This window comes from Schistocerca nitens, chromosome 9, assembly GCF_023898315.1.
Source record: "Schistocerca nitens isolate TAMUIC-IGC-003100 chromosome 9, iqSchNite1.1, whole genome shotgun sequence".
Lineage (NCBI taxonomy): Eukaryota > Metazoa > Arthropoda > Insecta > Orthoptera > Acrididae > Schistocerca > Schistocerca nitens.
This window is the reverse complement of record NC_064622.1, coordinates 125,503,034-125,528,349: the sequence shown is the minus strand read 5'-3', so window position 1 is coordinate 125,528,349 and position 25,316 is coordinate 125,503,034. Positions and strand designations below refer to the sequence as shown.

At 37.3% G+C, this 25,316-nt stretch overlaps 1 protein-coding gene across 2 annotated transcripts in view; it reads left to right on the top strand.

Moving 5' to 3' along the window:
• The window catches only part of LOC126202885 (DNA polymerase interacting tetratricopeptide repeat-containing, protein of 47 kDa), an 88,703-nt gene that overhangs the window by 41,643 nt on the left and 21,744 nt on the right, over nt 1–25,316 (top strand). Inside the window, exons 6-8 of one of the 2 annotated variants that reach the window (XM_049936945.1) lie at nt 3,273–3,432; nt 12,963–13,127; nt 14,078–14,175. In XM_049936945.1, the coding sequence (XP_049792902.1) occupies nt 3,273–3,432; nt 12,963–13,127; nt 14,078–14,141 (389 nt within the window). In that variant the 3' untranslated portion in view covers nt 14,142–14,175. Of the gene's footprint in view, nt 1–3,272; nt 3,433–12,962; nt 13,128–14,077; nt 15,819–25,316 lie in introns of those variants that run through there. The other variant, XM_049936944.1, reaches the window with a different exon arrangement.

The following is a 25,316-nucleotide window of genomic DNA, read 5'->3' as shown; positions in this document are numbered from 1 at the left end:
TTTCCTGTGGAGGAATCGGTTGACCTATGACAGCGATCAAATGTTTTCGGTTCCCATTGAAGAGGCACGTCCTTTCGTCTACTAATCGCACGGTTTTGCGGTGCGGTCGCAAAACACAGACACTAAACTTATTAAACTGAACAGAGACGTCAATGAACGAACGGACAGATCATAACTTTGCGAAAATAAAGAAAGTAAAATTTTCACTGGAGGGAAGACTTGAACCGAAGACCTTTCGTTCCGCAGGTGCTCACGCTAACCACGGGACCACGGCGCTCTTGAGGTCTCAGTATCCTGGATGTTTGCTATCTTCCCCATGGACTACTCAGTTTGTATATTTTGGTTATTTTTTCATAGTTCCACACAACATCTTCCTGCTTTCTCGATTGATCTGTGTTCAATTATTCAACGCCTATCCACTGTGCCAACTTATAACTAAATCTGAGGGGGGTGCGATGGGGAGGTTCCCTTGTGAGTAGCATTCACAATGGTTACTTCTGCTGAAATGTTTAATCTGGTGACATTGTCTATCAACTTTTTATTTTTGAGATCAGTGAGTAAACCATAATGATGAAGGTATTCACCCACAGTATACCTTTTAATATATCTGCTACAGTGAATGGCCATGCAAAATTGTGTTTGAGCCCTCAATCAGTGATTAACAGCATGGAACTGTAAGTTTTTATCTCTGAACCATTTGCAGCATAAAGACTGAAGTTGAACTTTCTTGTCTTTTAAAACTGTATTAACAGAAAAATCTGTACTGGTCAGAGGGTTGAACTTCCTTGCCTTTTGAAACTGGTGTAACAGGCAAATCTGTACTGCTATTTACCAGAAAATATCTTTCACTATTCCAATTGTTAAGAAACAGGTAATATTGACAGCTTGAGTTGGATATTGGCATAGAACAGTCAGCCGCTGTTTTATTTACTGTTTCTGATTTTCCTTTTCAGGTTTACAGCGTGTTCAAAATTTAAAATGATAATAGCAGTATTTTCCATTTTTTGTTGACTTTTGCTCTGCTTCTACTTCATCCTTGCGATCTTTGACTACTTGGTTTCCGAAGCTTTATTTATCTCATTTTCCAATTCTTCAATTCGTAACAGAAGCTCATGGACTGACATGGATAACAGTGCTGACAGAATGGAGTAAACTGATGCAATTTGGATCTCTTCAGCAGAGTGCATTTTGATCATACGATCTGCCATTTGAGCAATCTTGTCCACTGTTTCGTAAGATACAAGCAAAATACTTCGAATGCTACTAGGAAGTTTGTCAAGTCAAAGATTTTCAGGATCTTGTCCAACACATTATTACCAGCATAGCCCCGCATTTTTCTTAATAATCGGCTAGCCTTTGTATCACCCAGTTCTAAACCACTCAAAAGTTTTTTAATTTGATGCTCTTCACTTTCTTTAAATATAGTCAAAAGTCATTCTTTTGTAAGAGAATATTTATTATTCTTGTCATTTGTAATTAGATCACAGATATTTACAAGAAATTATGGCTCTAGCTGAGTGAACGAATAGTTAAAATTTAGTCACGTCAGGTAGCTATACCAGCAAACATAAATTGCACTTCAACTTGACAAAACCAGATGTCTAGCTTTTCTGTCCAAACAGTGATAGCTTGATCTTTACCTTACCAATTTCCAGCTTGCATTCAGAATTATTACCTTCAGGTCCATTCACCGTGACACTATGCATATGTCAGCGTCTCGCCAATCATGTCAGGGTCACCAATTGTTGCTCTTTACATTCATTAAGGACTCAGTTTAACTAGATTTTTTTCAATTTATTTTATTTTATTATTATGCCAAAACTTCCATTACAGTCACCAGGGAATAAAACCCTTCTGCTTTTTTTCTTTTTCTTTTTTTCTGGGCATTAAGACAATTATAAAAATGATCACATCAATATAAAAAAGGATGTCAGAAATCGGGCTAAAACATGTATTGCTTGTCAGAAATTGAATTATCATAACATATTCAAATGCCATTATAACAATTTCCCTGTATTGATGAATGCTTTAAAATAGTTCACCTTGGTCTGATAGGACCAGTGCCTCCTTCGAATGAATATACACATGCATTGATAGAGTTACAGATCGCACAGAAGTAGCACCTCTTAGGGACAAGTGAAAGCAATAGCACAAGTACTTTTCAATTGTGTGACCGACCATGGAAGACATTTTAACTGAGAGCTATTCCAAGTGCTATCAAAAATATGTGGTTCTAATCAAACCCAGACTACGATATATCATCCTCAATCAAATGGAAAAATTGAAAGATTTCATCAGACACATAAAGCAGCCATTCATGTCCATGCAACTGCTAAATGGACTCTACTAACACCTGTGATTCTTTTTGGTCTGTGGTGCTCAATTAGAGAAAACACTAATGCTACAATTGCGGAACTGGTTAATTGCTCGCCCATCAAGATACCAGGTGATATTTTTCAAGAGTGTGGCACAAAAAGGGATTCAGTCTTACCCCAATTTGTGTCACAACTGGTGCATTATATGAATTGTCTGAAACCTATACAGTACCCCCACAAAGCAAAAGAAACACCATTCAAACATAAGGACCTCAGAGCCTCCATATGAAGGCCCAAATGAAGTGATTGAAAGCAACCCAAAATTTTTTGAAGACCAGTTGAAGAATATTTCCATTGATCGATTAGAAGCTGCCTAAGTGATGAATGAGAGTAATAAACACCCTGAACACAATTCAGTGAAAAACCAAGTAGAGCACCAAGATCTGGTTGTGAAATTCGATTTTCATCAAGATTAGTTGAAGTCCTAAACTGACTATGCTACTGAGAAGGGGTGATGTGGGAACATGACAAATTACTATTTGTATTTTAATGTGTTTGAAAAATGTTTGCATCGATAATGTTGGCATAATAATATTTTTATTATTTTTTGGAATAAAACAAAAAAAGAAGTTTGTTATACCATGGTGATTGTAATTAAATTTTCTTGGTTTGTGCAATAAGAAAATATATTAAATTGAAAAGTCTGGTTAAATTGAGTCCTTAATGAATGTAAAGACCAAAAAAGAGCTATGTTTCAGAAATGTTTCAAGTTATGTAAGGAAATTTGAGGAAATTGATGCAGCTGTAATAGATGGACAACAATCTTCCAACCAGACACTTCTTTATTTATTTATTTATTTATTTTGTAAGGCAATTCTTCTCTTTGTTTATTTATGTGTGACATTTAAAGAACATACACTGGCAAATTTTAATACAAATATTCCTTTGCACACACAGGTGGTCCTGAGATTAAACTGAAACTGCTTCAGCCAATAAGTCCACATGGGGTACAGAAACGTGTGCATCTAAGTGAAGGCCGGCTGGTCTGGCCTGTTATTCTGCTTTATCCTGAATATGAGACATCAGATTACATTCAGGAGTTTCCTGAAGACTGTAGGTAAGACTGTCAGCCAATTTCCTCCCATCAAAGTAAATGCAGCAAATTAAATATTAACTTCAATGAAATAATAATAATAATAATAATAAGGTGCAATTCAGTTGTAAACATCAATTGAAAATGTGGGTTCTAGTCAGCCACAGTCATAAAAATAGGCCAAATGGAAAGGCATTCTGGTTCCTAATATGAAATTATCAGCATTTTTATTGATAATCGTCTTGCTATTAGCTACTAAAAATTGTGTTTTACCACCACGAAACAATAACATTCAATCTTTGGCAATAACATTGCGTCAAACCAAGTGTTCAGTTCCTAGAGCTGTGAAATGTGGAAGAAACCCCAAGTGACAATTATAAGAAGAGGAATGGTAGCAAAAATGGAACAGAAACATAATATGTAAAAAATTGTCCACGCGACCTGCAAGTCAAATTTGAAATATTACTACATCACAACAAAGACCAACCACCAGAACTGTTTATAACCTATAGGTATATTGCCCCAAAATGTAAACTAAACAGTAAAATATTTACGTATTCCAGGCCACTGAATAAAGGCGAAACACGTATGGCACAAAAATTGTGTTTCATTCAGTTGTAGTCAGATGGTCCAAAAAGTAAAAGTTATCTATATACTGTAATATTACATACAACTGTGGAAGACAGGACTACAAAAGTTGAAGGGTACAGGAGTTTGTATATGCTATTATGAACAGCATAGTGGGAATTTTACAATAGCCAAGAAAGACATGAAGCTAACCTCCACCATAATAATACGAGTTTAGATGCCAACTAGCTCTGCAGATGATGAAGAGATCGAAAGAATGTATAATAAGATTTTATTTATTTACTTGCGTCAGAAGCCACACAAAACTTTTACATTACATGACTGTACAATGTATAATTTGCATAATTTACAGTTTATAGTGGAACCTCTAGTTTACATTTTCAAAATTGAGGAAAATGTTAACCCCCCCCTTTCTAAAATACGAGCAAAAACCCATATACTTGGCATACATGATTAAAAATCACAATCATTTCCAATGTGTTGTTGTATAAAATCTGTGACATATAATTGGTAAAGAAAATGTTGTTGCTGATAGCTTATCAAAGCTTTAATAATTAGTTCCAATTAATTATGAAGATATAGCTCAGGCACAAGAAGATGATGAAGAGCTTTACCAACTGCTGTCCAGCTGTCACGTATATCACTTAAATTAAAACATCACTTGACACATGGAGGAAAACAATTGTGATATGATATGTCAGCACAATAATTTTCCGTTATGTTCCTGTAGAGGGTTGCCACAAGTTCTAGAAATCAGGGAATATCAGGGAATTTCAAACATGTCATGGGAATATCAGGGAAATTTGAAAAAAAAAAGAAAAAGACACTAGAAAAATCTTGTTTTTGTCTCAGTAGATGAAATGGTTTGTTTACTGGATGTCATGCATTGTCGCTGACTGGGCTCAGCTGAATGTGTGCGCCACTTCCCTACTCCCTCATTCTTACTGCTTGTGCCCTTCCTGCTACTTCCCTCAGTTTGCAGTCAGTGCTGCCACCACTTCTTGCTGCTAGCCTAGCAGTGCCGACGAGAGGCAGGGAGGTGTGAGGAATGGTTTGTTTGAATCTGATTCTCAGGGATCATTGATGCGGCTGCTGGAGACTGCGGTCAAGTGTGCGTTAGATGTGTCAGAGTGATTGTGTGAATGTGAATGTGCTCTCATTTTCTGGCAAAGGCTGTAGCTGAAAATTTAGTTGTAAGAGTGATATTGTCTTTTCTGCATGCCTGTCTGTGGCTCAGTAATCATCTTTACAGTGAGTTGCTACCTACCCTCATTAGCATTGATTCTCAAAGTATTTGCACAAGATATTTGTTGCATGCAGTCTTGTTTCATCAATAAGGTGCCTGTTACATGTGAATAGCTGGCAACATGAGTGAATTTCCCTGATGGGCCAAAACCTCACACCATTTCTGTGGGTCTCTCTGACAGATCAGGTGTGCTGATCTGAAGCCCACCATTTCCCACTAATGTACATGTCCTGCCCGTTGGATCTAGTCTCACCGATCTGCCCACAGGCTAGGTCTGTTTGTGTGGCATGATGTAGCGGACTCTTGCGGTTTATCCATGGACACAGGACAGAGGTGGTCCTTGGCAGGTCAGAGGCCGTGGGTGATGTATTTCAGGGATTGTGACTGTCTCACCGCAAGTAACATTGTACAGTGTGGCGTTTTATAGACATTTTATTTACTGTAGTACATTTGGGCACTTGGAATTAGTTTATATCTTAGAAAGTATGGTTGATAAGAAAAAGGAAGTTGTGGCAGTCACTGGCAGTTTGTACACTACATACTCATATTTCTCGAAAGAAAAATCTCAATACCTGTAAAATATTACACATAACACAGTGGGTAATAACCAACAATAACAGACATAGTAGAACCAATATTTTATCAGCTGTCACTATAGCGTTGGTTTACACAATTCTCCCTGCCTTGTTAATTTCATTCAAGAGGCCTACTTTTTTCTGAGCTTATTTCTGAAATCAATGAAGGTATTTTAAATCTGTCTTGTGACTCCAAGGAAATTCATATTTTTGTCATCAAATGTATTTCGTTTTATTGAAATAAAATAACAACAGTAGTCTTCATGAAACACACATACCATTTGGCTTGCTTTCTCCATCTAAAAACAGTTCATTACAAAAAATGTTGATGTTAGTACTTATGAATTTTGCTCACAAGAGAGGGGGGGGGGGGGGGGGTTACAGAAGTCTTTACTTACCATTGAGATCTCAGATTTTGTCAAGGAAAAAATGCTAAAACTTGTCTCGAAATTAGGGAAATATAAAGGAATTTCACTTGGGGAAACTTGTGGCAACACTGCTGCAGCATTTATATATCCTATTTTCCAACAATGTCACAATTTGGGTCATCTGGGCTTTAAGACAACACTAAAAATGATTATGTCAAGGTGTGTCTGGACCAATATGAAAAAGAATGTCAGAAATTGGGCTAAAACATGTATTACTTCTCAGAAAAATGAATTATCACGACATGTTCAAGTGCCATTATGACAGTTTCCCTGTAATGATGAACGCTTCAACACCATACCAAATAGTGACCAACCACGGAAGACAGTTTAACTCAGAGCGGTTTCAAGCACTATCAAAAATATGTGGTTGTCATCCAACCCAAACTACAGCATATCATCGTCAATCAAATAGAAAAATTGAAAGATTTCATCGGACACTTAAACCAGCCATCTGTGTCCATGCAACGGCTAAATGGACTCAAGCAATACCCATGATCCTTTTTGGTCTTCGGTGCTCAATTACAGAAAACACTAATCCTACAATTGCGGTAATTGTTTATGGCTGCCCATCAGGATACCAGGAGGTTTTTTTTTTTTTTTTTTTTTTTTTTTTTTTTTTTTTTTTTTTGTTTTTTCTTCGGAAGTATGACACAAAAAGGGTTTCAGTCTTACCCCAATTTATGTCACAACTGAAGCAGTACATGAATCATCTGTACCTGTACAGTATCCCCACAGAGCAAAAGAAACACCACTCACACAAAAGGACCTCAGCAACTCAACACCCACTCAACATAGGTGTTTGTCTCTACAGAAGGTGAAAAACCAAGAACAACAAGATCTGGTAGTGAAATTTGATTTCCAGCAAAATTAGTTGAAGTCCTAAACTGACCGTGCAACTGAGAAGGGGGTGATGTGGGAACATGACAGATTACTACAGTGAAATCCCTATGTGACGTTTTTGTTGGTCGAGACTTAAAAAACCCAAAATTGAGGAAAATGCAGAATCAAGGAAAATGTTTACACCCCCCCCCCCCCCCCCCGCCCTCTCCCCCAAAAATATGACCAAAAACACATGTACTTGGCATGTGTGGTTAAAAATCACAATCCTCTCCAATTCTTTTTATAAAATATGTCTAAGTGAAGGAAATTAAATGTACAATAAAGTGTTAATACAATAACTTGTGGTAATGGATTTCATCAGTTATTTAAAAAAAATCACAGATGTGTAACAGCAAGTAAAAACTCATAAAAAATTGAAATTAGTAACTGGGTTCAAGATACTTGAGCTATTTTCCAACAGTCTATGACCACAAATTATACATTCAAAACACGCGTTTATGAGAGCTCATCCTTCTTGCTTGCCCAGAAAAAAACAAAAATTGATGAATATGTTGAACAAACCAAAAATAGCTGTGTTTAAATCTTGAGCATAAATGCAGACATATGTTTAATGACAAATTTTCTCACCCTTGCTGTTAGTGTTTAATGCTTTTCTTATGAGCCACACTTTGTATGCCCACCACTGTTAAAGTGTTTTTTTTTTTTTTTAGGCTTGATGAGAGAAACAGACATGTGGATAAACAAGTTTACTTCCCCAACCTTATTAGAAGTCGGCTCAGTGGATTTCTGTACACTGTGTGAAATGTAAATTTTAAAGAAAACTCAGGTGCTACAGTTTTTCTTCATGCCCTCTATCACTGCTGTCAGGCTATATGATCTACAATGTGTGATGTGAGTGGTGCAAAGTACAGGGTGACAGTTATTGAACCACATTAAAAAATAATAATAATAATAATAATAATAATTAGCTACAACACTTTATTCACACTTTATTCAACATGTAATCAACCCTACAGATATTCAGATTTAGGTTATGACATGTTCGATATGCCTGCCACCAGTGGTGGTGATGTGGCACAAATGCAAAGCGAAATGACCTGCTGAAGTGTCAGAACATTTGATGTTGTCAATGACCTCCTGAATGGCTGTTTGCACCTCAGCAATGGTTTTAGGGTTATTGCTGTACACATTGTCTTTATTATAGCCCTGCAAAATGGAGTGGTGTGTGTTCAGATCCAGAGAATATGGTGGCCAATCGAAGCCCCTGCCAGTGGCCTCTATATACCCCAGAGCCAGAATATGGTCCCCAAAGTGCTCCTCCAGGACATCAAACACTCTCCTGCTTCCATGGAGCTGAGCTCCTCATGCCCCACGGCCAACCATGCTGTTTTGACGTCCTAAGGAAACCATTCAGAAGTTACGATGATTTTATTTCATATAGTTCAATAATTTTCACCCTTTATATATATGTGAGTAGTGTATGTAGTTGTTGCAACTGTATTGTGTCAGATTCGAAGACGAAAGTATGTAAAATGTGCTATGCAAAACCTTTGTTCTCTTTCTGTATAACATCTCTGTCATAGCACATCATCTGCATGAAAAGTGTATTTTCAGCACTTCACAAAATGCTTTCACCTCTACCTGCAATCTGGTCATTGAAGGGCCATATCCCCTCCCCACACTTCCTGTAAGTGAGCTCATTTTAAGTATGTTAGTGTGGTGTGGTGGCTATTGGATGACTTAACAAGTCGCCAGCCATTAAGAGTTCACTAGCCAGAAATGGGTGATGTTTCCTCTATTGTGACCGAGCATATTCTTCGAGACTCTGTATTTGAATTGAAAAGGTTAACAATTTATATTGTTGCTGAATACATCGGAAATACATGCAAAAGGGTTAGACTAATGACTCGGCCTGGATCAGGTCAACTGTCTTGTTTTTTCCATTACCGCTGCAACCTAGCAGTAGTTGTATCATAATTGTGTGGTGAAGCTAAATGTTGCAAGTTGTGTTGGCTACCCTGCACTTGAATTACGTCAGCATTTCCTCTCTCATGTCTCCCCTCTCCGCAACGGCCTAAAATATTCCCTTAACTCTGCCACTACCCGTGTTGTGAACCATTTCTTTTTGCCATTTATAACTTGTTCAGGCACATCAAATGTCAATAGGAAGAAAGTGGATGAAGGAAGCGAGACGATGAGTAGAAACTTAGAATTGAGGTAAACCTTACTAGTAAGAAATGTAAAATGGAAAATTTTTGGCATTGATCTTATGGGTTTTTCAAGGGGTTTTGAATTTATGGTGTAGAATTGAGAAAAATGTGAAATCGGAGAACATAAAATCTTAGTTCCAGTGTATTATGCAATAAAGGAAAGTATTCAGATAGTTAAGGGAATCAAAAATTAATTGTAATGTGTGATTTGAAATTGGTAATAGGAAAAGGGGGCAAGAAGAAATCATAGGATAGGCTGTCTCATTGCTACTCCATTGGGCATGGGCGTCCACGAGTGTCCCTTCAGCTCACCCAAAGGCACACGTAGGTTGTGTAGACAGCCCAATTTAATGCGTGATCTGCTTCGTCAACTCCGAGCTTGGTCAGTGGACTACGATCGCGTACGCTGTGCCCTGGTTGCAAGACTGCAGGCACCTTATCCATTTGTCCACCTTGTGCCAGTGCTTGCCCAGCTGCTATTGGATGGGCATGCGAGCTGGAACAATCTGTCAAAGGAGAACATGACTAGAAGCAAAGGAATTTCAAGTAAAGCAACACAGCCAGGTTAGGACTCACTTTAATAACCGAAGCTAAGCTAGAACAAGAAGCCTCCTGGTAGAATTCTGTACAAAGCATAATTTAATCATCAAAAACACTTCGGTTAAGAATTGTGAAAGAAGAATGAATATGTGGATAAAACCTGGGGACATTGGAAGGTTTCAGATTGATTATATAATGGTAAGGCAGAGACAGATTTTAAACTGCAAGACATTCCTAGGGGAAGATGTGGACTCTGATACTTTATTAGTTATGAACCACAAATTAAAACAATAGAAATGTCAAAAAGGTAGGAAATTAAGGAAATAGGACCTGGATAAATGGAGACTACCAGAGGTAGTTGAGAGTTTCAGAGGGAACATCAAACAACAATTAACAGAAACAGGACAAAGAAATTCATTAGAACATGAATGAATGGCCTGGAAAGATGAAATACAGAAGGCAACAGTGGATCACATAAGTGAAAAGACAAGACCTAGTAGAAGTCCTTGGATAGCACAGAGATATTGGATTCGATTGATACATAGAGAAAACATAAAAATACAGCAAATGAAGCAGGTGAAATGAGATTAACATAAAGTGCAAAATGACAAAGCGGGAATGACTAGAAGATAAAGACAAGACTGTCAGAGTATGCATAACAAGGGGAAAGATAATTCCCTCTATAAGGAAATTGAAGAGGCCTTTGGAGAAACGAGAAGCAGCTCTATAAATTCCCAGAACTCAGATGGGAAACCAGTATTAAGCAAAGAAGGGAAGGCTGAAATGTGAAAGAAAAATATAGAGAGAGTGTGCAGTGCAGAGTTGTAAAAAGAGAAGAGGAAGTAGGTGAAAATGAGTTGGGGATATAACACTATGAGAAGAAATAAACTGATCACTGAAAGTCATAAGTGGAAACAAAGTCCCTAAAAGAGTCTACATTCACACAGAATTATTGAGACTTCTGGGAGAGCCAGCCATGACAAAATTTTTGTGCCTGATACTCAGGATATATGAAACAGGCAGAATACATTCATGAGACATGCAAAATACCCTCATACTTCAGGAATAATCTAATGTTTTGAGTTCCAAAGAAGGCAGGTGCTGACAGTGTGATCACATTTATATGGAATAGAGAATGGAGAAAGAAAGGGATGGAGTGGGAGGGAATTTGTGACTTACAGCTGCAGAAGGCACTCTGGTAATGCAGTGGGGAAAATTGAAAATTTGTGCTGCACATGGGACTTGAACCTGGATTTACCGTGCTCATGAGCAGTTGCCTTAACTGCTTCAGCCATACAGACACAGTCCCAGACCAACTCAAATTTCCAACTTATCACACGTTCCTATGCAGTGCCCCTCATCTGTTTACCTCCAAGTCACAAATTGTTAATTCCTGTAGGAATTCAGACAATATTAGCCCATTTTCACTGAAACAAATGTCAAGGAGCTGTCGCACTCTTACAGAAATGTATGTATCTGAGAGGTATCTGTTCTGTCGGGCTTGTCCAACAGAGCAGACACCACTTAAATACATACAGGTGTGAACACTACTGAATCACCAATTTAATATGTCATGGTTGCAAAATGTTGACACGAATTATTTACAGAAAACTATTCAGCTAGAAGCTGACTTCAGTGATGATCATTTCAGATCCTGGTGAAATGTAGGGTCACAAGAAGCAATGCTGACCCTACAACTTAACCTGAAAGATGGATTAAAGAAAGGTAAACCTCGTAGGTTTAGAGAAAGCTTTTGACACTATTGACTGGATTTTGAAAGTAGCAGGGATAGTGGATGAGAGGTGATTTACAACTTGTACAAAAATCAGACTGCAGTTGTAAGAGTTGGAATGACATGAAAAAGAAACTGTAACTGAGAATGGAGTGAGGCAGGTTTTTTGTGTATCCCAATGTTACTCAGTCATTACATCAAACAAACTGTAAAAGAAAGCAAGGAGAAATTTGCAAAAGGAATTGATGTACAGGGTGGAGTTCAATGGACTGGATAGTGTTTTGAAAAGAGGTTATAAGACGAACTTCAGCAAAAGTAAAACAAGGATGATGGACTATAGGCAAATCAAATCAGGCAATGCTGAGCGATTTATATTAGGAAAAGTAATAAAGTTAAGTTATTGGTGTAAAAGTAATAAGTGATTTTTGCTGTTTGGGCAGCCCCAAAACAGAGGGGATATAAAATGCAGACTGGCAACAGCAAGAAAAGCATTTATGGGAAAGAGGAATTTGTATTATAAATTTAAGTATTAGAAAGACATTTCTGAAAATATTTGTGTAGCGTTGTATGGATGTGAAACATGAAAGATAAGCAGTTCATACAAGAAGAGAATAGTACCTTCTGAAAGGTAATGTTACAGAAGAATGTTGCGGAGTAGATCGAATAACAAGTAAGGAGGTACTGAAACAAATTGGAGAAAAAATAAATTTATGGTACAACTTGACCAAAAGAAGGGATCAGTTGAGAGGACACATCCTGAGGCATCAATGAATTGTGAATTTGGTAGTGGAAGGAAGAGGGAAGAGAGAGAGAGAGAGAGAGAGAGAGAGAGAGAGAGAGTGGAAGGGGGTGAGGGGTAAAATCGTAGAAGAGGACAAATGCTTGACTATAGTAAACAGCTTCAAATGGATGTAGGTTGTTGTAGTTATGCAGAGATGAAGAGGCTTGCACAGTTCAAACTAGCATGGACAGCTGTATAAACCACTTTTTGGACTGAAGACCATAACAACAACAGAAATGTGTGAATTATTAGAAATTCAGAACTTTGGCACCAGGATCTACAGCGGCAAAAGCCATCTGTATGTTGTTTGAATTTTCTCTGCTCTTGCTAGCTGTCATATACCTATCCTGAAATAGTAACCCCCAGTTCCGAACCCTCAGATTCTTTTGGAAGATGTTGCACTGATCATAGCCTAGCTACTGTCATTATGTTTGTGTGTCAACACCGTTTCCTTAGAATTTATATTTTTAATACCTAATATATGACAGAACAGCATATAATTTTATAACTGATTTATGCTAATACATTTATTGAACTATTTCAAATGCCTTGTGCTCTGTTCATTAAGCTTTGCATGGGATATGTATATTTAGTATGCCATATTAATGTTATAGGTTTGAAGACCAACTGACAACAATATTTGAAACACCTCCCGAATGGGACAAAGAAGGGAACTACCGACCTGAAAATCTTCGACTGTGGTATGAGGACCGAGAGGAAAAAGTAAAATTTCCTGTAAACAAGGAAAATACACTGGGTGAAACACTTTCAGACAAGCGGTAAGTGTGTGCAGCTCAGCGTAATAGGTGCATGATTGCCTATCAAATATTTGACGTTAAATATTGTGTTTTTGACAATGTCTTGAAAAAGATAGATTGCTACTCGCCATGTAGAGTAGGTGCACAGATGCAGAAAGGCACAACAAAAGGCTATTAAACATGTGAGCTGTAGCCCAAAAGGCTGTCTTCTAACATAGAAAACACACACATGCACACGCCTGTGCCCCCCCCCCCTTCCTCCTCCTCCTCCCCCCCCCCCACACACACAAGCACAAGTACAAGCACAACTCATACACACATGACCACTGTTTCTGGCCACCAAGGCTACACTCATCAACAGGAAAACACAATCAGGTCAAACAGAAAAATAAATAAAAAGACGATGATGTGGTATGCAGGTCAGCGAACAGATGTGTATGAAGAGGGGGGACAGAAGGTGTGCCTGGATTAGAGATTAGACAAGGTTAGTCTGTGCATAGTGGAATAAGGGGAGAGAAAGGGGTTGGGGGGGGGGGTTGATAGACTGAAGTTCAACAAGTTTGTGTGGCATAGGAACATACAGAAAATAATGTGTGAAAATACATGAGAGTGAGAAAGGAAGAGTGATTAGTTTGAAGGTCTAAGATCAATTATATCAGTAGTAGTAATGTGGGATATGAGATGCAGCATAAACAGTTAGTGCAGTCATGTAGCGATGTGTTGTTTGTGGATGAGATGGTTGATACAGTGTGGCTCGTAAGTCAGAGCATCTGCAGTCTGGAAGGTGAAAGGTAAAACACAGAAAAGAAGAGAAAGGAACAGTGGTCGTGTGTGTGAGTTGTGCTTGTGTGAATATATATATATATACATGTTTAGCATGTATGGTGGGTAGCAATCCATGATTTTCATAATATTGTCATTATTTCATTCTGGATTTTCCATTGTTTAATGTTGTGGTTTTATTTTTCTAGAATAATAATTCGCAATGGAACACCAGTCTTTTGTGTTGAAGTTCTCGGAAAGGACAAAAAATAAGTTTCATATATACATGTGTGTCAGCACCAAGGCAGTAAGTATGCAAAACAAAAAGAGGAAGGGGGCATATTTTCTCCATGTGCCACCTAATGTGCATTATAGTCTCACAAACCTTGTAGACATTGTGCAGTTCCATTGTGTGTTTATTTGTCTACTAGTTGATTAATGCTAAAAGACCATTAGAAAATTACTGGAGTATAGCTTTGTGCCAGTGCCAGTATCTGTCTCATCTGCTGCTACTACTACTGATTAACTGCTTTATATTTATACATTGTCTACATTTTAAAAGTTGTGATGATCTTTAAGACACAAATCCTAGTGGCCAGTTGTTAGGACGTAGAAACTTTTTATTTGTTTTAGACTTGTATGTGTGTTGGACTAAGTGTTGTGTGATATGTAAAGCCTTTCACTGTGTTATACATGCACACATGTACTGTAAAGAGAGAAAGACTGCTTTCTGTAGATGGAGGGAGAGAAGAAACCAGGTGCCAAATGATAATGTGAAGTACAAATTAATCTTCCGTCAGAAAGAAATCTTAGAACGCCAGAAATTAAATGTTGACAACTAATAGGTTGAAGGCTGCCCGTAGTAGGGCACAAGTAAATTTAAATTACAAGAAATTGTAAACTATAAAACAGAAATACAGTGTATTATTTCCAGATGGATTGCTCATTTCGGTGGTATTGGGCCACTGTGAAAAATGTTTTGTAATGTTTCCATTTCTGTTATACATGCTAGCTCTTAGATCTGATTCTGCTTAAATTTGAAACATACTATTTGCAAAATATGTTGGTATATGGGGGAAAATCCTAGATAGTTAAGATAGCCAAGTAGCAGGTATTATTTATGAAACAGTGCCATGCATTAAAATATTTTGTGTTTATTTAATATGTGGATGATCACTGTGTTGAGGATAAGCACATATAAAAAAGTGTTTTTTTTTTTTGCTCAAATTATAAATGTGCGAGAGAGATGCATGTGCATATTGTGTCAAAGAATAAAAGTTTGAAATATGGGCTACTGTCATCACTTTTTTTGCCTCATATAACTTGTCACCATGTCCCATTACAGTTTAATGACCATCTTTCAATCTTATGAGAGCTTCAGACCAAGTTGGCCTGCTTCATTCATATGGTTTTGCAAAATCACTTCCAGTGTGTTCTGGAATGACCAACTTCCTCTCTATCATCATCTATCAGAGCTGGTGCTCCAACTATAATGGTCTTGATGTTACTGAGACATTACACTCTTAAGCTTCCTTTCTTCTTATGTTTTATTTTACTTTCTGTTTTGTGATGTCTTCAAGCAGCATCTGTTGTAATATTATGTTTCTGCAAATAATAAAGTCCTGTGTATGTACATATACATCCCCATTGACTAGATTTCCAAATCCAGTTTCTAACAAAATGGAAAACTTGCATCTGTAACAGGATATGAGTGAAACAATAGCCCTTCAGCAAATCTTCTGCTGTTTGACATTCATCAAAATAGAAAATTAGTGTCCCTGTATCCTATCATTTTTTATCTTAATGTAATTACTGATGTACATTGAGTTTTATGGCAGGTGAAGCCATTTGGAAAGAAATCAGCAAAACTAATTGAAATTCTCTGAAGACATATCCTCATGTAGTATCCTCTTTTAGTTCAGTTCTAACTTTTTATTTTTTATTTTTTTTAAGTTATCTGTCTGCAGTAAACATGATGAATGACAACTAAAAAGAAAAGATTATGTCCTCACAGAATACTGCTGGCCCTTGTAAAATCTGCAGTTGTTAAGCAGTTCTGGATTCATTATTTTTTTCCACAGATGAATAACGAGTAAAAAGAAAAGATTATTCATCACTGAATACTGCTGGCCCATGTAAAATTTGCAGTTGTTAAGCAGTTCTGGAGTTAATTCTTTTCTCCTCAGCAATAATCCACTGCTTATGATGTCTGTGGGAAGTAAAAAACTGAAAACTGTATACAGCCAATTATGGTGTGTGTATAGACAATTTTTGGTATCAATATAAAACTATATTTACACATGACGAGAAATTGAGTGTGCTATATCATAGCAATGTACTACAAGGAGCATTTTACCATTGGATATGAGAAAAGCACTCGAACAAGCTTCACACTTTGTAAATTATGCTTCTAGAAAAGTGATTAGAAAGAAAAATAATCATTGTAATTTTGAATTAACTCTTGAGTGGGCATGACATTTTTTTATAATAGGAGCATACGCATGGTGTACTTTGTACACATGTAAAGAGGAGCTGTCTTTATGTTACCAAGGTAAATACGTATGAGCAAAATTAGTTTGGTCTTAGTTTAATTAAACAGTGATAAAATAAACTTACTTTATATGAGCTGAATCATTGTTTAACTAAATGATAATGAAATAAACTTTCATTATATCACTCAGCTGCCGCATACAGGTGTTACCCCATTGTAATGACCCACTCGACGCAATAAACAGCATAGTTGCATCAGATTCCAGCCAACCGCTTATTCGATTGCTAATCATATCATAGACAAGTGTCTCATTGTGGGATTCTGCTGCTAGCTCAGAGTCTGGATAATTTTCTTGCATGGATCATAAATATTTTCTCACCTAGCTCCCTGTTTATTTTATATTACTGCCACTCACTTGAACATAAGAAGTGCAACTTATCACTATATTAGCTGAAGCAATAATGAAGGAATATATATCTGCTCTCAATTGTAAAACCAACAGTGGAATGGTGCAAGACAGTGTTATCTGAGGTTCGCACACATAGGTGTGCCCACTCAATTGTTAACGATATTTTTGGACTTTCCACCATTTAAATCCAACTGTTTCATAATAGCATGTTATGTTTGAGTACACCACTTCTGCAACACTTCTGTCTTTTATAAGGTGACTTCTTGACAGAAGCTTGATTTGGTATAACTACTATTTACATAAAACTATTTCTGATAGTCTACATGATTAGCGCAGTATCAGTGTCTTATTTTTTCCCGTAAAAAATTGTATACCTTCCTGTGTCAGCTACAGCAAAATAATCCCAATTATAAAAACTGTCTCAGTTGTTGCCACTTCTTAGGTGTTGCAGAACACCAAGTGGACAGTTATTTGGATATTGTTTTGTTATAGATTCATTGAAAAATTACAAGAAAATTTCTGCAAAGATTTTTTAAATATGTTATTTCATAAGTCTTTCAAGTAACATTGGAAATGTGAATCCTTTTAAAAAATCATAAATGCATTTGCAGTTATGAACACACACTATATTAATCAAGTTAACAGATTTATTGAAAATGAATGTTGAAGCATACAGACAGAAGGAGAGCCAAAATCAGTATTAGGAGATAATGTCTTGGCACTAAAATCTGACATGTTCCCTTAATTGCATTATCTGTTTAGTCCTTGTGTTTTACTGAAAGAAGAAGTACTTGTTGTCTTGTTGTTGGTAAGGTGATGATTTTGCTGCTCTGAAATCCTGATGCTATGAAGAACTACAGTCCAACTATGTGGGGTGACTTGTGTGAATAAATATTAAAATACTGTAATTGGAAGTCTTAAGGGTGCCGAACTCAGAACAGTATTAATAAAAGGTTATTGAAATACAAGATTTTTTGTGCTCAAATTTTGGCATATTCGTCACCAACAGTAAATTGAAATTAGCATAGGCATAAGCAAGTGACTTAATCTGTCGTGCATAGACTCATATAACAGCACAGATATTTTCACTGCATTTAAAACTACCGCTCTTTTCCCTGTAACTGCTTTGTGTGTGTGTGTGTGTGTGTGTGTGTGTGTGTGTGTGTGAGAGAGAGAGAGAGAGAGAGAGAGAGAGAGAGAGAGAGAGAGAGAGAGAGCAGTAACTCTAAATCTTGTAAAATTTTGTATGGCATTGTGTGGGTCTCTGTGCCACCCATGAATTAATTGCTTGTTTGTAATGTGCCCTTGTTTTGTTTACTGTCTCTGTCCTGTAATTTCCATTATCATAATGTTTATGGGTGATGTTATTTACAACTATTTTGTTTGCTGTTGATGACCAATGCTTTGTGCATATGCTGTTGTAGAGCAGAGTGTCTGGTTACCGTTAACAGATTTTCTGACATTCGAACAGTATACTATTATCCATCAGTGATGTTTTAAAAAAGGCTCAATTCCATCAGTATATTTGTGTCACTCATGGTAAATCATTTTTTTTAATTTTTTTTTTCTGCAAGGAGTCTATTATATCAATGTATCCCATATACCCTGATAGTGACATGTGAAATAGTGTCTCATATGCTGTGCTGGAATATGTTAGAGGAGCATTTCTTTTATTAAATGTACTTTTGGATTGATGTTAAATGTTATAAATAATAGTAGAAAAGGAAGTAGTTACTTGGTACTGCAATGGTAGTATGTGTTAGTTTTTATGCTTTTTCTGTCTACATATTACTCCTCTGAAATTAGCATTTGCCAAATGTGGAACATTTTAGTGACAGCAATACTTCTTCTAAATATATTTTGGTGTATGTGCATTGTATGAAAAATTATGAGAAAATTAGGCTCATGGCATGGAGTATTTCGTTTTCTTGTGATCTGTGTTTCACATTTACACCATAATTCACAATGTCTCCCCATACTCATATTCCTCTTTCTCCTTCCCTTGGTCAATGTGAAAGAGAAAAACCAGATTCATTCCAGTTTAGAAAGTGATAATTTATTGGCTGCAATACTGATACATTTGCAAAACCTGTCTGTAGTAATATTTATTTCTGACAATAATAGTATATGGTGGGGTATAAATTTAATTTCATTTAGTGATTGTACATGAGGCTTGTGATTGCCACATTTCAGTCCGTAAAATAATGGTCTTTCAGCTACTTTATCTCAGCAGTTGATTATGTCACTTGAATCACATCTGTGACTGAGGTACAAAATATATTTTCCTAAATATGCTGCATTTATAGTTTGTTGAGTAGGACTCATATTCAAGCCTGTTTGCAATAAATTAAAAAGTGAGATACTAATTTGTAATCCCTCTGTGTTAATTTGTATTTTACAGTCATGTCGTTTGGCTTTTTTTTTATATTTTATAATTTCAGAGAAATGCCATGTAAATTTTTAATTTCTATCACTTGTGTTTTTTATCTCAGCCTTCTCTCAGTTAACAGTGCTACAAATCATTAAATATAGGGCAAAACTTTTCCTGTTGAAATACCATTTATTGAAGCACAGTTACATACTGTAAATTAATCTAATTTTATGACTCATGTTATATTGTGAGATGTCTATTTTTGTTCATTTTACAGAAATTTGTTATTGATGTATTTTGTGTATGTATGACTATTAAAAATGTTCTGTATTTTGTACTATGACTTTTTGATAACCCTACCACTGGTTTAAAATGCAAGGTTCTGTTTTCATCACAGTCATACACTTCACACATCGTTGCATTGTAGTGTGGAGCTTTCACAATACTATCTTTATGATACACATTTTACATTTGTGCTGTGGGCATTGGATCTGATTCACGACTAAATTATTGGCCAATCTGAATGACTTGCAGCTGCGGCAAAGAAGATTAAAATTACAGCAACCATCCATTTTATGAAATGCTGAGATTTATGTATTGCTCATTGTCCAACTTAAAGATAAATACTTCTTGTGCCCAGCATGATTTATCTAATGTGTTTGCAATCTGATGTGCAGCATTCAGGTGGAGAACCAATATGGGTTATTGTATCGTACTGTAAGACAAACAGTAGCATAACCACAATGAACCAAAGTTTATTCTTCTTCCACATACAAGTGAACAACAGTTGACAACATGGAAACAATCTAAGTACTTATATAAACAGTTGTTGACAATAAGTATGAAAACAATATGAGGATCATTGGCAGGATATTTGAACAGTAGCATGCCAATGGCCTGGTACTTCAGCACATATCCAAGTATTACAAACAGATACATTGCAAGTATGACAATATTGTTATCATGTACCAAATTTAAATACAGTACAATCTGCTTTTACAATCCTGGAATCAACGTTTTCCCACATTACAACATATTTTATCTCTCCTCTCAAATTACTTATGTCCATAATGTTAATTTGCACCCAATTGCTGGCCATGGTGGCCATGCGGTTCTAGGCGCTTCAATCAGGAACCGCGCGACTGCTACGGTCGCAGGTTCGATTCCTGCCTTGGGCATGGATGTGTGTGATGTCCTTAGGTTAGTTAGGTTTAAGTAGTTCTAAGTTCTAGGGGACTGATGACCTCAGATGTTAAGTCCCATAGTGCTCAAAGCCATTTTTTTGCACCCAATTTTGTGTCAACATATTTGTAATTTTCCTGTGATTTACACATTATGAATCAATGTTTGTGGAGGGAAAAAAAAACTGATGTAACTGACAGAATGACGCTGGCATGGTGGTGGCCTTCAAGTAGTGCTTACAAACATTACGCTGTTAAGTTTCTTGATGCCAGGTTGCTCTATTCAGTAGACATGAATCAGTAAAAGTCTGAACAGTTCGTTATCTCCTGCCACTGTCAAGCTCTACTCAGTGTGGTGGCTGATGGAAGTAACAAGGTCCATTAGAATAAAGGTATCATGACTAATCACAACTGTTTTCAAACTGTCTTTACCGCAGATGTGAAACTTCATGATCATATTAATATTTTGTGTGTTTCACTGTTTGGCCACTTGTAGCACTAGTTGACACCATTGTACTCTTTGTGTTGGTCAAATGTTTCTGGCTTAAACAATGAAACACTGCACCAGTCACATATTTTTTCATGCTTGGCAATATGTGTTTGGAGAAATTATTACCAATGTGAAGTGCAAATGTTTACTTAAGTATTTTTTGTGATTTTTCACACACAAACAGTTCCTGCGTAACAGAGGAGTCACAGTACCTTATAACCTCAAAAAGGCGACCACAGCACAAGAGATGCAGAACAACAAACATGCAAACATCACACAAAAGGCTTATGTAAATATTTACACTTGATAATGAGAATAAATTCTTGAAACACTTTGTGCCAAGCGTGAGAAAGTATGTAACTGGTGGAGTGTGTCATTATTTAGATAATGAACGCCACAGTTGCAGGCTTTCCAAAAATTTCGATTGTGATGATTAAAATTACCTGAAACATTTCTACTTCCCAGCGATTACTAATTCCAGTTACATCAGTGGCTGAACATAGTACAAAATTCAGATAACCGTTATTGGATAATAAACAATGCCTTGATGAGTATTTTGATGCCTATTATATACATAATATATAAGCTATGAAAATGAATCCTATATAGAGCTTTCAATGCTTAAAGAGTTATTTCCCACATTTTACATTTTCCCACATCTTACACAGTTGAAAAGTGGAAATTGAGGTTCCGCTGTATATGCTTTTCCAATGCTATTTAAATCCTGTCCCTACAGCTTGTGGGGTATCTTCAGTTCAGTTATTCATTAGTGTCATTTCACTGCTTTTGTGGGTCCATTATCCCAACACTTCATTTGCTGTTACAGAGATGAGGCACCAACAACATAGGAGAAAAAGTGAAGGGGGGAGGAGGGTGTCCCTCATCTTGTAATTCTTTTAACTTTTCTGTTAAAATTTCATAACCAGCATCCTCCTGGAAGATACAAGCAAATAAACAGAACTTGATGAAAATATATAAATTCTAGTTTGTCGCCGGCCGGTGTGGCCGAGCGGTTCTAGGCGCTACAGTGTGGAACCGCGCGACCGCTGCGGTCGCAGGTTCGAATCCTGCCTCGGGCATGGATGTGTGTGATGTCCTTAGGTTAGTTAGGTTTAAGCAGTTCTAAGTTCTAGGGGACTGATGACCTCAGCAGTTAAGTCCCATAGTGCTCAGAGCCATTTGAACCATTTTTTTCTAGTTTGTCTCAGTAGGCATAACTGGTGGATCAAAATATCTTTCTTGTAGATCAATTTAAATTGAATGTATTGTCTTAAAAATGGGTCTTCACTGGTTATCATATGGTGCTTCCTGTGAATCAGTGAATGTGTTCATACTAAAGTGTACAAAAAAATTGTAATATATTGCCAAACTTTGCAAAAGAAAACAGTTTCCAATGTTTACTTACACATATTGTATTATTGAAACAGTGGAAACTCCAGGTAGGAATATCAACAGTGTAGGAAAAGACAGATTGCTACTTACCATAAAGAAGACACATTAAGTTATAGACAGGCACAAGTAATAGGGTGAGATGCTTGAGTTGGTATTCATGTGATTGTGATGTGTTCTTGCTTGTGTGTGAATGGTGTGTGCCTCTCTTTTACTGATGAAGGCTGTGGCCGAAAGCTTTATGTACATGTCTTTTGATTATGCCTGTCTGCGACTTAACGTGTCTTGTTTGTGGTCAGTAGCAGTCTGCCTTTTCCTGCATTGCATTTTGCTATTGATGAGGTAAAGAAGTCAAGATGTTACATAGAATTTATATTATTAGATATTGCCAAAACATATACGAGGTGCGACAATAAAGTAATGAGACTGATGTGGAAAAAAATGTTGCTTACCGTTTTAGTCAAGTTTAGTGTTGTCTCCTTCAAAGTAGTTCCCTTCTGATTGCACACACTTTTTGCAGCACTTCTGCCATTAATGGCAACATTTCTGGAACTCATCTCCTGTAATATCCTCCAAGACCCTCGTCACAGCTTTTTGGACAGCTTTTGTTGTTTGAAAATGGTGTCCCTTGACCGCCGTTTTGACTCTTGGAAATAGAAAAAAGTCGCACGGAGCAATAGCTGGTGAATAAGGTGGCTGTGATAGCACTGAAATTTGTTTTGAGGTTAAAAATTGCTGTACTGACAGAGCAGTATGGGATGGCGCATTATCGTGATGCAGAATCCAATTATCACCAATGTTGGCATGGACACGAAGAACTCTTTTACGACGTCTTTCTAAAATTTCTGTGTAGTAATATTGGTTAACTGCTGGTCCAGGAGGCACCCACTCTTTGTGCACAATTCCTTCGGAATCAAAGAAGCACACGAACATGCATTTCACTTTTGACTTTGACATGCAAGCTTTTTTTGGTCTGGGCGATCCCTTTGAGCCCCATTGTGAACTTTGGCATATTGTCTCTGGATTGTACTGAAAAAACAACTTTCATCACCAGTGATAACACTGCTCAACAATTCTGGATTGATTTCCATTTGCTGTAATAGATTAGCTGCCACATTTTTCTGGTGTGAGGTTTTTGGGGACCATTTTTGCACAAACCTTTCTCATACCAAGATCTTCAGTTATTATTAGATGAATGATTTCTTGATTGATGTTCAGTTCTTCTGCAATCATTTTCATGGATAATCTTCAATCAGATCGTACGAGTTCACGCACCCTGGCCAAGTTGACATCCGTCCGTAAGGTTGATGGTTGCCCATTATGGTCTTCATCTTCAACGTTCGTTCTGTCTTCCCTAAACATTTTATTCGAACGAAAAACTTGAGCTCTTGACATAACCTCCTCTCAAAAACCCTTCTGAAGCACAACTCACGACTGAGCAGTTGGATCGATGTGCCGCTTGGACTAGAAGCAGCTTATAGACCAAGGCCAGGGACAGAGACTCTTGTGACATTATCCTGACTGCCTTGTCCGAGAATTACTTCGAGCAGATAGTTAGAGAACCAACTCGTGAAGCTAACGTTTTAGACCTCATAGCAACAAATAGACCGGAACTTTTCGACTCCGTGAATGTAGAAGAGGGTATCAGTGATCATAAGTCAGTGGTTGCATCAATGACTACAAGTGTAATAAGAAATGCCAAGAAAGGAAGGAAAATATATTTGCTTAACAAGAGTGATAGGGCACAAATCGCAGAATATCTGACTGACCACCATCAAATGTTCATTTCTGAGGAAGAGGATGTGGAACAAAAATGGAAAAAATTCAGAAACATCGTCCAGTACGCCTTAGATAAGTTCGTACCGACTAAGGTCCAAAGCGAGGGGAAAGATCCACCGTGGTATAACAATCATGTACGAAAGATACTACGGAAACAAAGAAAGCTTCATCATAGGTTTAAGAGTAGTCGAATCATAGCTGATAAGGAAAAGCTGAACGAAGCGAAAAAGAGCGTAAAGACAGCAATGAGAGAAGCATTCAACGAATTCGAACATAAAACATTGGCAAACAATCTAAACAAGAACCCTAAAAAGTTTTGGTCATATGTAAAATCGGTAAGCGGATCTAAATCCCCTATTCAGTCACTCGTTGACCACGATGGCACCGAAACAGAGGACGACCGAAGAAAGGCAGAAATACTGAATTCAGTGTTCCGAAACTGTTTCACTGCGGAAAATCGTAACACGGTCCCTGACTTCAGCCGTCGCACGGACGCCAAAATGGAAAATATTGAAATAAATGATATCGGAATTGAAAAACAACTGCTATCACTTAGTAGCGGAAAAGCATCCGGACCAGACGAGATACCCGTAAGATTCTACAGTGATTATGCTAAAGAACTTGCCCCCTTTCTATCAGCAATTTATCGTAGATCTCTGGAAGAACGTAAAGTACCTAGCGACTGGAAGAAAGCGCAGGTCGTTCCCATTTTCAAGAAGGGTCATAAATCAGATGCGAATAATTATAGGCCTATTTCGCTTATGTCAATCTGTTGTAGAATAATGGAACATGTTTTATGTTCTCGTATTATGACGTTCTTAGATAATACAAATCTCGTTCATCATAACCAACATGGATTCCGCAAACAGAGATCATGTGAAACTCAGCTCGCCCTATTTGTCCAAGAAATTCACAGTGCCGTAGACACTGGCGAGCAGATTGATGCCGTATTCCTGGACTTCAGGAAGGCATTTGATACGGTTCCGCACTTACGTTTAGTGAAAAAAATACGAGCTTACGGAATATCGGACCAGGTTTGTGATTGGATTCAGGATTTCCTAGAAGAAAGAACACAACATGTCATTCTTAACGGTTCAAAATCTGCAGATGTAGAGGTAATTTCGGGAGTACCGCAAGGAAGCGTGATAGGACCTTTATTGTTTACAATATACATAAATGACTTAGTTGACAACATCGGTAGCTCCGTGAGGCTATTTGCAGATGACACGGTTGTCTACAAGAAAGTAGCAACATCAGAAGACTCGTACGTACTCCAGGAAGACCTGCAGAGGATTAATGAATGGTGCGACAGCTGGCAGCTTTCCCTAAACGTAGATA